General features: G+C 38.5%; 1 protein-coding gene across 1 annotated transcript; it reads left to right on the top strand.

Moving 5' to 3' along the window:
- The first annotated feature begins 2,319 nt into the window (after positions 1–2,319).
- On the top strand, positions 2,320–10,673 carry cwc15 (CWC15 spliceosome associated protein). The gene is made up of 7 exons (XM_088921870.1): positions 2,320–2,373; positions 3,132–3,271; positions 3,679–3,791; positions 4,656–4,747; positions 4,861–4,971; positions 8,730–8,857; positions 9,879–10,673. Exons 2-7 carry the CDS (start codon positions 3,141–3,143, stop codon positions 10,006–10,008), a joined length of 705 nt encoding a protein of 234 aa, XP_088777996.1. The 5' UTR covers positions 2,320–2,373; positions 3,132–3,140; the 3' UTR covers positions 10,009–10,673.
- Positions 10,674–13,278: the final 2,605 nt, after the last annotated feature.

Below are 13,278 nucleotides of genomic sequence, written 5' to 3'. Positions count from 1 at the left end.
CAACCTCACTGAGCTCGAGCTGTTTTGCAAGGAAGAATGGGCAAGAATTTCAGTCTCTCGATGTGCAAAACTGATAGAGACATACCCCAAGCGACTTGCAGCTGTAATCGCAGCAAAAGGTGGCTCTACAAAGTATTAACGCAAGGGGGCCGAATAATTTTGCACGCCCCACTTTTCATTTTTTTTATTAGTTAAAAAAGTTTCAAAAATCCAATAGATTTCGTTCCACTTCACAATTGTGTCCCACTTGTTGGTGATTCTTCACATAAAATAAAAAATTTATATCTTTATGTTTGAAGCCTGAAATGTGGCAAAAGGTTGAAAAGTTCAAGGGGGCCGAATACTTTCGCAAGGCACTGTATATCACAAAACGCCTTACAATCTAAAATTACTAAAGATTTATGCATATAATAGGTACCTTTTTATTATACTTTTGTCTTATTGAAGGTTTATTCAATGTAACCACTGCAGTCGTCAATGACACACATACCCTTTCCCCTTACGTCATGTCCTTTATCTCCATCCTAAATGTACAGTACTTTATCTCCCATTGCTCTATAACAGCACAAAGAAACTAACACCCTACCTTTTCAGTCTATAAAAATTACGAAATGTTTCCTAGAAATTCAATGTTAAACAATATGGATCTAAACAACACCTTGCATTTATAAATATTTTTTCTACATATATATAGATTTTCCATGGGGTGCTTTGTTTTCATGCAAGGAAGGGTTTAAATCGCTCAGTGGTAGAAATGCTGCCGTGTAATTGTGCAAACAACCTATATGGTGTTCGTTTAATATGCCATGTAAACTGTCAGTTGTCTGTCCATCTTGGGAAGTGAAAAACAAGGACAAATATGTCAGCAGGTTTTCAAAGTCTCTTAAAAGCAACAGCAGCTGACAAACTGGGAGAAGCTGTATTTACAGTAAATTGATTAGGTTAAGCCAGTAACAGCTAATTACTGTCAATCACACTGGCCCTTGGATAGCAGTGTGGTTTGGGTACCACAGTAGTACCCTTAGGAAAATAACCTTGAACTTTTATATAAAATGCCAGAAGCTTCTATAAATACCTATAGGTCATCTATATGTGTTTTTCATAAGGGTATCCATCCATTTTCTAAGCACTTATCTAATTTAGGGTTGCAGGGGAGCCAGAGCCTATCCCAACAAGCAATGGGCACAAGGCAGAACATACCTTGGACAGAACTCCAGTCCATCACAGGGCAGACACACAGACACACCAGGGCCAATCTTCCCAGAAGCTAATTTACCTACCAGAATGTCTTTGGATTGTGGGAGGCAACTAGAGCACCTGGAGGCAGCTCACGTGAACACAGGGAGAACATACAAACTCCACACAGATAGCACCCCAGGTGCACAATTGAACCCAGGGTCCCAGTGCTGCAAGGCAGCAATGCTAACCACTGCAGCCACCATGCTGCATTTCATAAGGGTATACACAACACAGTCCTCTTCAAGACTGATTGCAAAACAGCAAGTTTCAAGAAATAATTCATTGTATGCTTTCAATAACAATATTGTAACTGTAGACATGTTAATGTCTGTGTGCACATCCAAGGAACAAAAACAAACTATTTAAGTTCAGTTCCATGAAAGCAATTTACCAAGCAAATATGCTGTTGTTTTATCCAACTACAATTTAAGGCGGGGGGGGGGGGGGCTTTACAAACAGTACAGTGTTTATAACAGTTTAGTATCTAAATCCCCCCAAACTCTCTATCAGTTGTGTCACATGGGTTTCATCATTTTAACTTTAAAAAGGAGATAAAGTAATTAATGCATAGAAGAAAATGTTTTAAGCTCTTCATTCTGTATGAAAGGGTATTTGAACTTAGCTGTTTTTATGGCAAACTATGGTTTTATTGTTATTAATAGTGGTACTACTACTGAAAGTAATGAAGTGGTACAATTGTTGCTGAAATATCTTTGACCTCTTGTTTAAATGGTTGTTGCTGGTGCAGAATTGAATGTTACCATTAAATGAAACCAAACTGCATTCCAAAACAACACAATCTTAGATTCTGGAAGCTCTGGAGAAGCAGTTGAAAATTCTTACTCACTAGCACAATGATTTAAGATAATTTAAAAAAATAAGATGACATGATAAATAAAATAGTTTTAACACTAAAAGCGACTGATGGGATACATTTATAGTTATAAGTTTATTTAAAATGGCTTGACACATTCATTTGGTGTTTTCCACGAGACCTTCGAATTGTTCATAGCTAAAAACGAGTTTTTTTGCGACCAAAAGACTGTTTGTCCCATATGACACCCCGTAGAGCCAGTGACCCGTTCCGCGTTGCAGCCTGGGATATCGGATGTTCTAGTTGTTGTGGAGCATAATGTAAGATAAAATTCAATAGGATAAATAAGGTTTCTTTTTGTCATAATTAAATATCTAAGGCTTTAAAATAAAATGCCAAACATTTTATATTATAGATTTAAAAGTGTTGCATGTAAATCCGTTCAGATCGATCGTTTTAGGTGCTAAATCTTACAATGTCGGTTTGTAGCTGAACTGCGTTCAATGAAAATTTTTTATATGTTCTCAAAAGGAATAATGTTTAATAATGTAAAAATTAACAGTACAATATTTTTATTTGTTTCGGGATTCTGCTCTATAATTGTTTTAATTTACACGGTCTAACACAGGTTTCCGACTCTATCAAAACGGTATAAGTTTCTAGTTTCTTCAACAAATGTGTGTTGAACGCCTTTCTTTTTTTAATCCAGTACCGTGGGATTTCAGTTTAAGAAGCCAAAACGTGAAATATACCGTTTTTCACAGGCATATTCTAAGTTTTCTATCATCGCTTGCTAAGAAATCTTGGATTTACGAATGTCTTACGTATTGCAGCACCTTTGAGGCACTGAACGATAATGTTACACGCATGAACATGTGTCCCATTGCACAGAACTGGAGGTGTCGGCGCTATGTGCTTGGCGGCAGAAAACTGCTGTAATGAGTTTCACCACGTTTACTTACGGCTGAGAACGAGAGCACCATCAGTTGGCACTTGCGCGTAACACTGCCGTTTAAAAAAGTTTGCTTCTTGAGCACAGTGAAAATATTGCCCTTTGCTCTGTTTCGCGTTTTTCCAGTGAGTGACGATGACTACAGCTGCCAGGCCTACCTTTGAGCCCGCGAGAGGAGGGAGAGGCAAAGGAGAAGGAGACCTCAGTGCTCTGTCCAAACAGTACTCCAGCAGGGATTTACCTTCTCACACCAAAATCAAATACAGGTTAGTCCTGCTAACAGTGGGAAATCCAGATGTGGCGGAGGGGGGTGTTTTATTTAGCAGTAGGTTCAACCACTCCTTGGTTGTGAATGCTTCTGTTTGTACCTTGTATATGATTTAAAAAAAAAGTTTTTTGTACCTAAAGTTCTTTATCTTGCAACAGTCATGATTTTTTCTGTGTAAAGAAGATGGGAGGTGATGTTCTCACTCAGCATCTTCTTCCGAGACAGAAATTTGTCTATTGGGAGTGTCTGAAAGTACATTAGCTCAACGGTATAGGTAGATCTCATTTTGAGGTAGAATTTCGAATTAGTTCCCTACTTTGCAACACATCTAAGTCTCCTTGTCTTGTCCTGTTTGCCAAGTCTCAGAAGTATCTTCTGTGCTCACACCCATGATATTTCTCTCAGGCAGCCCACCCAGGATGCCCCCGAGGAGGTGCGTGCCAGGGACTTCCGCAGGGAGCTGGAGGAGAGGGAGCGAGTGGTGGTCAGGGAGAAGACCAGGGACAGGCCAGCCAGAGGTGAACGGCACAGCACTAGCAGTTCAGGTTGTGCCCAGGCCTCCGAGCCAAGGCACCCATACTATTTTTCAAAACCTGTGTGATGGGCAGGAGGAAATTGTGCCCATTTGTCTTTTTGTCAGAATTAAAAGGGGCACTGCAACACTATTTTAATATTTCGGGGTTAGAAAGAAATCGGCATCGATGAGGGCATTTCAAACCGCAATAAAAGTAAAATGTGCACAGTAACTAAACCTCCAATTTACATTAAAAATGGATGAAATTTCCAGGTATGCACAGTGTCATATTCGGGGTTTCAGAACAAAATTTCTGGTGAGGTGTTGTGGCCCCGTGACTCTGTGAAGAAGCAGGCTTGTGAATACATCTCATTTAATACATCTCTCGACTTTCAGATGGTTTTGCCAACAAATACAACTTATTTGTTAACTCTGCATGCAGATCACGTTGGAACATTTCTGCGGTGAAGTGTCTGCTGCACAGCCTGTCCTTATCCACGCATACATCACATTACATTAGTCCTTACGGTGACTAGTGAGCAGGAAGGGCTGCATCATGTCACAATCCGTGGGAACCGTTGCTCTTGCCTGCGGTGAGACCAGGGGTTTGCGATAACATGTCGACAGTACTTTCACAAATTTCACGATTTTGTGCTTAATTCAAAATTCATTTTTTTTTTCCTATAACGTTGATAAATTTGTTTTGTAACGGAGATTTAATAACCAGTCTGAGAAATTCTGACTGCAGTTCCCGTTTAAATGACTCCACAGCCATAGTCGATTTAAGGGCTTAAAGCTCATGCAGTGTTGTATATGAATCAAAGGCTTCTTGATGGATGTTAATACCCATGGTCTTGTTTTATTCCAGAGCACACCACATCCTCATCCTCTTCTTCCAAGAGGCCACGGTTAGACCAGATCCCAGCAGCCAACCTGGATGCTGACGATCCTCTCACGGATGTAGGTGCCCTTCATAAAAATAAACCGATTTTATTTCCGAATTTAAAATCTTGTGGTTGGGGAAAATGACAGCTGGTGTGTGTGCGGGCTCCTAAACTGTGTCTCTCTGTCAGGATGAGGAGGAGGACGAGGACTCTGAAGAGGACAGTGATGACGACACAGCCGCCCTGCTGGCTGAACTGGACAAGATCAAAAAGGAGCGCGCAGAGGAACAGGAACGCAAGGTAATTCACACCACGTTCAGCAGCACTCTGCCTTTTCACAGGCTGCCTGGATGGACTGACTGTGCCTCAGATGGGTCAGTGCTCTCCAGCAGCTCAGAGGTTCTATGTACAGGGGAAGAGTAAAATTTGTTCAAATTGTACAGATTGCCTAGTAAAGGGAAATCACATTTACATGCAATGTCTCTATTAAAAAGAGAGAAGAAACAGATATGGCTCTTTGTTAACAGCAAAGAAGAATGAAGTGTTGTTCTATTCTTTATCTTATTTTAATCATAATGTACCTTGTATGCTTTTAATTTTATTGTACTGACTACTTCTAGTGAGTCATTTTCCTCCTTGTATCCTGCATTCGAAGTGTGTTCAGTAGGATCAACTGAGAGACAGTTAAACACTAGAGGGCAGCAGAAGCCTAGACTTCTTGCCATATTATTTGCATGTCATAGAAGGACACAGGGATTTTATCTGTAAAAAGCATGAGTATTTATGCAAATATTACTTTTCTTTTTATAGCATAGTGCAAGTCTCTGGAGCTTGGTGTTGCATGACAGATGAATTATTTAAAGGGTGAAATACGCATGGGATATAAAACTGAAAGACTAGTTCCAGGGTTCTCAGGCTGATGAATTATGGAGGCATTTATACTGTAGAATTTTTGAATGATTGTCTTTTCTGGAGAGAACTATGAAATTACAAACATACTTATTGTATGTACAGCTGCTACAGACAAAGGATCCAAAATGCCACCAATGTGATCAAACCAGATCGAATATAATTTAAACTTGTGTCCAGTTCTTTGGAATTTTAGCAGCTGAAATAGGCCCTTCTCCTTCCATTTCCATTTGTCTTTTAGTGCGTTGACTGCTCAAACAGTTTAATGCTTCCTACTTTGTGGGGTGTGAAATTCAGTGCGTACACATCCACAGTACACATAGACACATTGTACACGCACGCATTCACTGGGCATCGTGAAAGAAATATAATTAGAATTACTCTAGTTTTATACTTATGGAGCAGATGCACTGCTTGCTGACACCAGCATGATTTTGTTTCAGAAGGACAGGCGAGCTGTGTGAAGACTGAAAATTCTCCACAGTCTTTACCGTTTCCATTCTTTTACCAAGAAATGAGATACAGATCAGAGTAACAGTTAATGCAGTTATGTTTAGTTTACAAGGCTGGCTCAATCTTATGGAAATGTTTATTTAGAAGAGAGCAGTGCTTTACTGCATCTGTAAATGTTACTTAAAAGGTTACAGTCCTGTTTTTTCCTAACAAGTACTAGTAAAATTACTATTTTTGTATTATTACTTATACTGCCTAGGTACTAAAAGTAATACTACAATGTGTAGATGTTCCTAGTTAGTCATACTTTTTTTCTCTGCTTTCTCAAGGATTATTTCACTAGTGTCTTTCGGGGATGACTCTTTGGTCTCTTGAACACATTGTTGAGAAAAAAATAATGTGGGTGTTCTGGAGACAGTACATTCTGACACACATGCCTAATTTTAGTGTTCTTTAAACTATACAAGCTTGGAGTTTGAAAAATGAAAGTCCTCTCTCTTTCTAAGATGTTCTGTAAGGAATTTTGGAAATGTTTATAGGTCACTATGGGTGATGGGTTACAACTTTGCCTCATTAAAAAGAGGCTGCAGAGCATAAAATCATCTCTGCAGTGTTGATTTTGTCCAGAGTCTAGAAACAAAGCCCTTTTCTTTTTTCTGTCTCTTTTCAGGTTAGAGAGAGAATCCCTCTTTTCTTTTGGAGCTGTTAACTGAGAGCACACTAATTCTATATGTAACACGAGTAGCTTGCAGAACATTGTGAAATGAGTAACACATCTAAGTGTACTTTTAATTGCCTTTTGCTTTAATATGTAAATGCTAGTATGTACCCTTTCCTCCATATGAAAATACACAGAAATGTCTGGGAATGTTTGCACGTGGAATCTTAAACATAGCATGGAATGAACACTTTTCCCACGTGAAGGAGTCATACAGGCCTTCCCTGTAGGCTGAATTGATTTGGTCCAGGTTTTTGTGGGACTAGGCCTAATTGCTTTTAGTGGTCATGATGGTGAGGTCCCTTGTGGCTATGTAAACTTTAAGGATTATTTTTATCTTGCTGGTGAAACCCTGAGATCCTAATTTGTTCCATCTCAATAAGTATAGTAGCATATAGAAACCTATTGGGTGTAGTTGTGCACTGATCAGCAGAAGAACTTCTTTTTTACTTTGTGACAGAGAGAAAATCTCTCTTACACTTGGAACTGTGTTCAAAAAAGGATAAATGTAACAAATCTTGACAGTAATGAAGCACTGTAAATCAAGGAAGCCAAAATAGGCATCAGGTTATTATCTCCTAGTGGCTGAGATGATCTTTCAAAGGTTTAGTTGTCAGAAATAAATCTTTTTTTCTAGAAGGGGAATATTAGTATCTTTTATCAGAAGAATCAGAAGAGGTTCAGTGGCTAGAGGTGAAACTAAAAAAACAAACAAAATTTCACTTCATGAATATTTTACTCCAGTATTGGTGTTTTTTTTTTATATTAATGTTGAGAGCTTTGTGATTTATAACAAGGTCTTAGATCTGTAACTGTCCTACTGCAAAGGATTTATTTCTGGGTCCTCTGTAGTAGCAAGACATTAAGAAATTACAGGAAAAGTTTCTTGGAACTGTGCAGGAAAAAATCACAGTGACTGTAGCTGAGGGGCTCCTGTCCGCCTACATAAATGTATTGTGGTTCAGACATCTTGTAAATGTCTGTTTCCATGCAAGGCATTTCCTGATTTGGGACTTAAGACACTTTTTCTCTGCTCTGCAAATTGGCTTGTTTACAGGAAACCCTGCTGTTGGGTCATTAATTACCAAAAGGAATCTAACTGAACATTTTGGAAGGGCACAAGGTCTTACAAAGAGCTATACAAGAGCATTGCTGTGCTCTTACTGGAGTGGCAGGACTGGCTTGAAGATTTTGAAGAAATGTATGTAAAAGCTCAGTGGCATGTTCATCCTTCTGTTACAGTAGCACAAACAAAGCTGAGTTCTCAGAACGGAATGCTACTTTGTTTTTACAAGTGCCAGCATTTGAACATTTCCAATAGAACAATTTACAGGACTCAGGACTCTCAATTCAGATTAAGAAACGGTGCCAAATCCTCAGATGCACCCTGAATCCTAAGAGGACTTTTTATTTTCCAAATGTTGAAGCATTTTCTTTATTGTAGACGCTCATTTCCTACAGGACAGCAGTCTAAATTACATTGAATCGGCTACCTAAAATAGCATTCCCAAGGGATAAAATCCTGGGTTGAAATCTGCTGTGGTGGTGCTAGAATACATGTGATCTTGTGCAACAAAACTAATCAGTTTAGCTGAAATCCTGAAATTGTAGTTTCCTGGATTATAAAAAGAGCCTTTAGATCCTTTGACAATCTTTAATCTGATATTCTGCATGTTCAGAAGCAAGACTACACACTAACCAATTACCTGAATTACACTTGTCTGATCAGCAAGAGCTGTACTGTTGTGTGCAGCGATCACCTAGCAGGAAGGTGAAGAAATTATTTTTAAAATTGAGAAATATTTATAGTGTAGTTCTCTCCAGATTTGTGGGGAAAAGGTAAAGATGGCCACCTATGATTAGATATTCAGAGAAGTTCAGAAATGGCAGTGCATTTAAAAACAAATATGAAAAGTCCTATATTTTGTGGGCTTAGCATAGCTTTGAATATGAGTGCTGTGTTTGCTGTGGTTTTCAGGAGCGGGAGCAGAAAGCAGAGGAAGAGAGGATCCGGATGGAGAATATCTTGAGTGGAAACCCCCTCCTCAACTTGTCAGGACAGCAGCAAGTGGCACAGGTCCAGAACTCCTTCAGTGTCAAGAGGAGGTATGTTGACTGCAGACCTTTTGTCTTTACACTTCCCACGTCTTCTGGCACTTCCCAGCAAATTCCCGATTCCAGTCTTAGTTTCCCTTCCCAGAAGACGCCATGGTCATTTAAGAAACATAAATGTAATGTACAATCTCTCCAATCTGATATTACAATCTAGTGATACAGCAAAAGTTTATTTTTACTGGGCAGCTAAAGAGCAATGTCTGAAATTAAGGGTGCTATGTTGTTTTTTACAAGGGGCGCTGGATAACATGGCTGTGTAGTGTCATGCAACTATTGAAGAATAGTGGGGACCCTGCTTACAGTAGCTTATAAACATTAAATAATCGTGTAGCTTCTCTTGTGTGCATGCATTTAGAATGATTAAATTTATTATAGAACGTACTGCTGGGTTTGTCAGTTATGTATAGCATGATTTGAGAAGTCAGTTTCAGATTTGTGTACAGGCATCATGGACTATAGTGATATTTTTGTATTACTGTAGAGAACACACTTATCAGAGATGTTTTATTACTGGCTAGTGGCTGTATCGTAGAGACCCTTTTTGCTACTTTATTTGAGTAGTCTGGTAGGTGTCAACTGTTTGGAACAACAATGAATGTGAAGGACAGCACTGTTAAAATAACAAGGAAATATTCCACACAGCCAACTCATCACACACCATTTTGGTTAACGTTTTGTTAATCAAGCGATCAATGACATGTCATTGGCAACAGCATTTTATGTGTATGTTTGCATTTCTCTGTCAGGTTCAAATGTAAAAATTGCCAGAATTAAGACGTTAAGAATTATTTAAGATTTGAATATTTATGAATTAAGAATAGTGCTGTAGTATATTAGTAACCTTAACTTAAATTCATTCCAACTTTATTTAGATCAACTTTGTTTCAATCTAGATTGAATCCAAGTAACAAACTAAAATCAGTTCTTTATTGAGTTTCTGTTTGTCCACAAGTTACAAACAAACATTAAAATTTTAGTTCCAGACTTAAAAAAACTTTCTCTCTTCTTTCAGGTGGGATGATGATGTAGTGTTTAAGAACTGTGCCAAAGGAGTTGATGACTCAAAGAAAGAGAAGCGGTTTGTGAATGACACCTTGCGATCTGAATTTCACAAGAAGTTTATGGAGAAATATATCAAATAATCCTGCCTTGCCTGAAGACTTGTTTTGTTGTCGAATATTATAGTGAAGCAAGGTTCTTGGATTTGATGTGTGATGTCTGTGTTTGAGGTCCACCTGGAAGAATTTGTGGTTCTGACACTTCTTGTTTTTGAGCTCTCTTCTGGACTGTTTAACACTGACTAACACGGGCAGTGTGTCTTTTAAATTTTAAGACTGAGGTTAATGTTATTTTTCAACAAGGTCATTGGTCATGCTTCCTTTGAATTTATGGGTTTCACCTGTGTACCCTGCCTAATATCTTTTTAGATTTTAGGCTCTGTAAGGTGTTAAACAATATTCCTAGCCCTTTATAACTATCAGGGTAGAGTTAGGGTTGGGTTTAGGGATTATGAATTTTTATTCAATATTATAAAACCTACATACCTGCAATGTGTTTGACAAGACCAGTTGAAAGGGATCTTGAATTAGCCTTTAAGAAAGTTTTATGCAGGCTAAATAAATCTTAATTAAAAGGAAACATTAACTGATTGCTTTCAACGAACACAGCTGTAATTTAGGAATCTCAGTGTATCCATTTAGATTTGTACAACTCCTGTTGCATTGTTGAATGTTCTGTTTGTCATGTATAAAGAAGAGTAAATACAGGAATACATTTTTTATTAAAAATGCTGGTTTTAATATGTTGAGAATTTTCAATGTATGGTTTAAACCCTATTCATCTACAAAACAGCCTTGTGGCCAGATCGTTTTGGGACATTTCATTTAGAATGTTCATCGTTATCAAGTCAATTTATGAAAATATGCAGTCTGTTGCATTTAGTAACTATGATCTCTAACACAACAATTCAGTAGCAACCCATCAGTGGCGTTTAAGAATATGATTCCTGTGATTTGTTCATAAATGCAGTGACTGTAATAAAAAAAAAATCACTGCATTGTCAGGACATTCTCTCCAAACATTAATCTCTCTTTTTGCAGTGTCCTTTCAATCTGAAATTGTGTCTGAGAACATCTCCTGTTCCTTTTTGTAGCTCATTTTCCGTTCTTTATCTTTAGAAGTTTCAGGTTGCTCTTGCAAGCTCAGCTGATTTGTGTTTCAGCAGCTTTCTTGGAATTCAAAGACCCTGTCAGCAGCAGCACTTCCCTGACCAGTGCTGGAAACACCAGGGCATGTGGCAAGCAGGTGAAAGTGATAGGTGCCAAAAAAAACGACATACTCAGTAGAAGGCTTCATCCCGTTTAAACACAACTGACAACTAGGCCGGTTTGAGAATGTGTACTTGTTGTACCTTAATGAAGGCGTGAATTTTGCCACACTGGTTGAATTGTATTTCATTATGACACAAGAATGTGTTATTTCATCTGTATGACTTGCCCTGTTGGACATTTAAAAAAATATCTGCGAAGACATCGAGAATGGAAAAATTGAATCAGTGCTTAACTTTCAAAACCAGGATTTTAGCTTTGTTGTTTGGGGAAGTCAGGGGTTACACGAAGAGAACTCTTTTAAGAAGCTTGTATAGGTTTTGACAGCAGTGATTTGTCCGATACAAAACAGTTAATTTCTTGGCTCAACAGTTAATTTCTTGGCTTCTGTGGAACATGGCTTGCCTGACTTACGTGTGTTAGTTGAATAACACTCCACTGATATGTATAAAAGAGCTCAACAGCTTGATGGGTTTAACATGTTCTGTTTAACTTTGCAAGTATCAGGCAACCAAATAAAAATGTCAGAAAGCGGTAGAGACATTCTGCTGATGGGAGACACGAATGCTGTTAAACACAATGTAATACTGAGGTATTTAAATAAGAAACAATGATAGGCTACCAACGAGAGGAAACTATTAAGTTCATCTAGCTGATTGGCTGGGTAACAGCTTCAATAAGATTCCCACACCCCATTGCTGAAAAAATTACCTCCTGTTCGTCATTTAAAATGTACTTTCCTTTAGTTTCCATTTGTGTTGGGACTTGGTTGTTAGAAACTATTAGTTTTACTGATGGGATCTGGCTTCTTTGTAAAACACTCTGCTTCATTCAGAAGATATCTTTGAGTGAGACATCAGCTTTTCCCTTTTGTTTGAAGATAAAACGGATGGTATAGACCTGAGGTGTGTCTGAGAGTCGCTGCCTTGTAATCATTGCAGAGAGGACACAATCTAAGCCCTAAATGATACAGATAAAAATCAAGAGCTGTTTTGTTTGAATTATGTAAGGTTATGTAAAAAGTAATTTGTGTCATTCAGAATGACCTTTGGATCCAGTTAATTCTGTTTTTATGTTTGCAATTTTTTAAAAAATGATTATTTTAAAAGAGCTTCTGGAAAGCACTCTTTAAAAAAGAAATGTTCAGCCGTGTGATTAGTAGAATAGAAGGCTGGGCATTCATATCTGTCAGTCATCTGAAACTAGCAAGGAAGTATTCCTGTTCTCCAGCACACACTCTCTGACACACCCTGATGTCCGATGAAAGGTTTGGAACTGCTGCAGGGTTCCTCAGCTGTGCTGGAAATCCCACAGCAGAAAAAAGTGGTTTCAAAGGTAATGGGAGACACCTGGAAAAGGGCTTGTTCAGCCTTGAATAATAAGTAAAGGCATCCTAAGACACACATGTAGTTTGGGGGTTTGCTCAACAATCCTGTTGTAGAACACTGGTAAGCAGAAATGGTTGTTGCTTTTTCACACTGTAACATCCAGCATATTTTGAAATCTTCAAATACCAAGAAGGTGGTATTTGAGATTCTGACCCTGTTTTATGGTCTGAAGTGCTCTAAAGAGAATTTCTGTTTTAGAGACTTGCATCTGTTGCGGTTTTGTTAGCTTTATCGGTTTGTTTTGGTATTGCCCTCTCCTTGTTTTTACTACAGATGACTATCTGCTGGCTGACAACTGCAGCCACATGAGAAAGACTATCGATTGATTTCTACTTAACCAAATCCAGGTGCTACTATGGTGCTCCTATGATGAGTAAGTGTTATATTGCCAAAACAACTAGGAGTATTAAATATAATGTGACAGCTCTCTAGCAGTCAGTCTGTTGTTGTGCATGCCTGTGCCTTGCAGTAAACATGATGCTCATAGTATGCATATGTAACCCTGCACATTTGGACTATGTGTGAGATCTGCTTTCACTGCAGCGAGCCTGACCACGGAAGCTGCCAGGGGTAAGGTGTCACAGGGACATAATGCAGCTGAAACGTACTGTGGAAACTATGAGGTGCGACATTCCATTCATCTGGAAGCTGAAGTGACTGGTATGAAGCAGAAAATGCCCCAGGGGTCTTTTTAGGT

This window comes from Atractosteus spatula, chromosome 7, assembly GCF_055471065.1.
Source record: "Atractosteus spatula isolate fAtrSpa1 chromosome 7, fAtrSpa1.hap1, whole genome shotgun sequence".
NCBI lineage: Eukaryota > Metazoa > Chordata > Actinopteri > Semionotiformes > Lepisosteidae > Atractosteus > Atractosteus spatula.
This window is presented reverse-complemented; position numbering and strand designations above follow the sequence as displayed.

Excerpts from the sequence above, each read along its gene's own strand:
- cwc15 (XM_088921870.1), top strand. The coding sequence starts at position 3,141 with ATGACTACAGCTGCCAGGCCTACCTTTGAGCCCGCGAGAGGAGGGAGA. Across the intron at positions 3,272-3,678 it reads CACACCAAAATCAAATACAG|GCAGCCCACCCAGGATGCCC; the intron begins GTTAGTCCTGCT and ends TATTTCTCTCAG. Across the intron at positions 8,858-9,878 it reads TCCTTCAGTGTCAAGAGGAG|GTGGGATGATGATGTAGTGT; the intron begins GTATGTTGACTG and ends CTCTTCTTTCAG.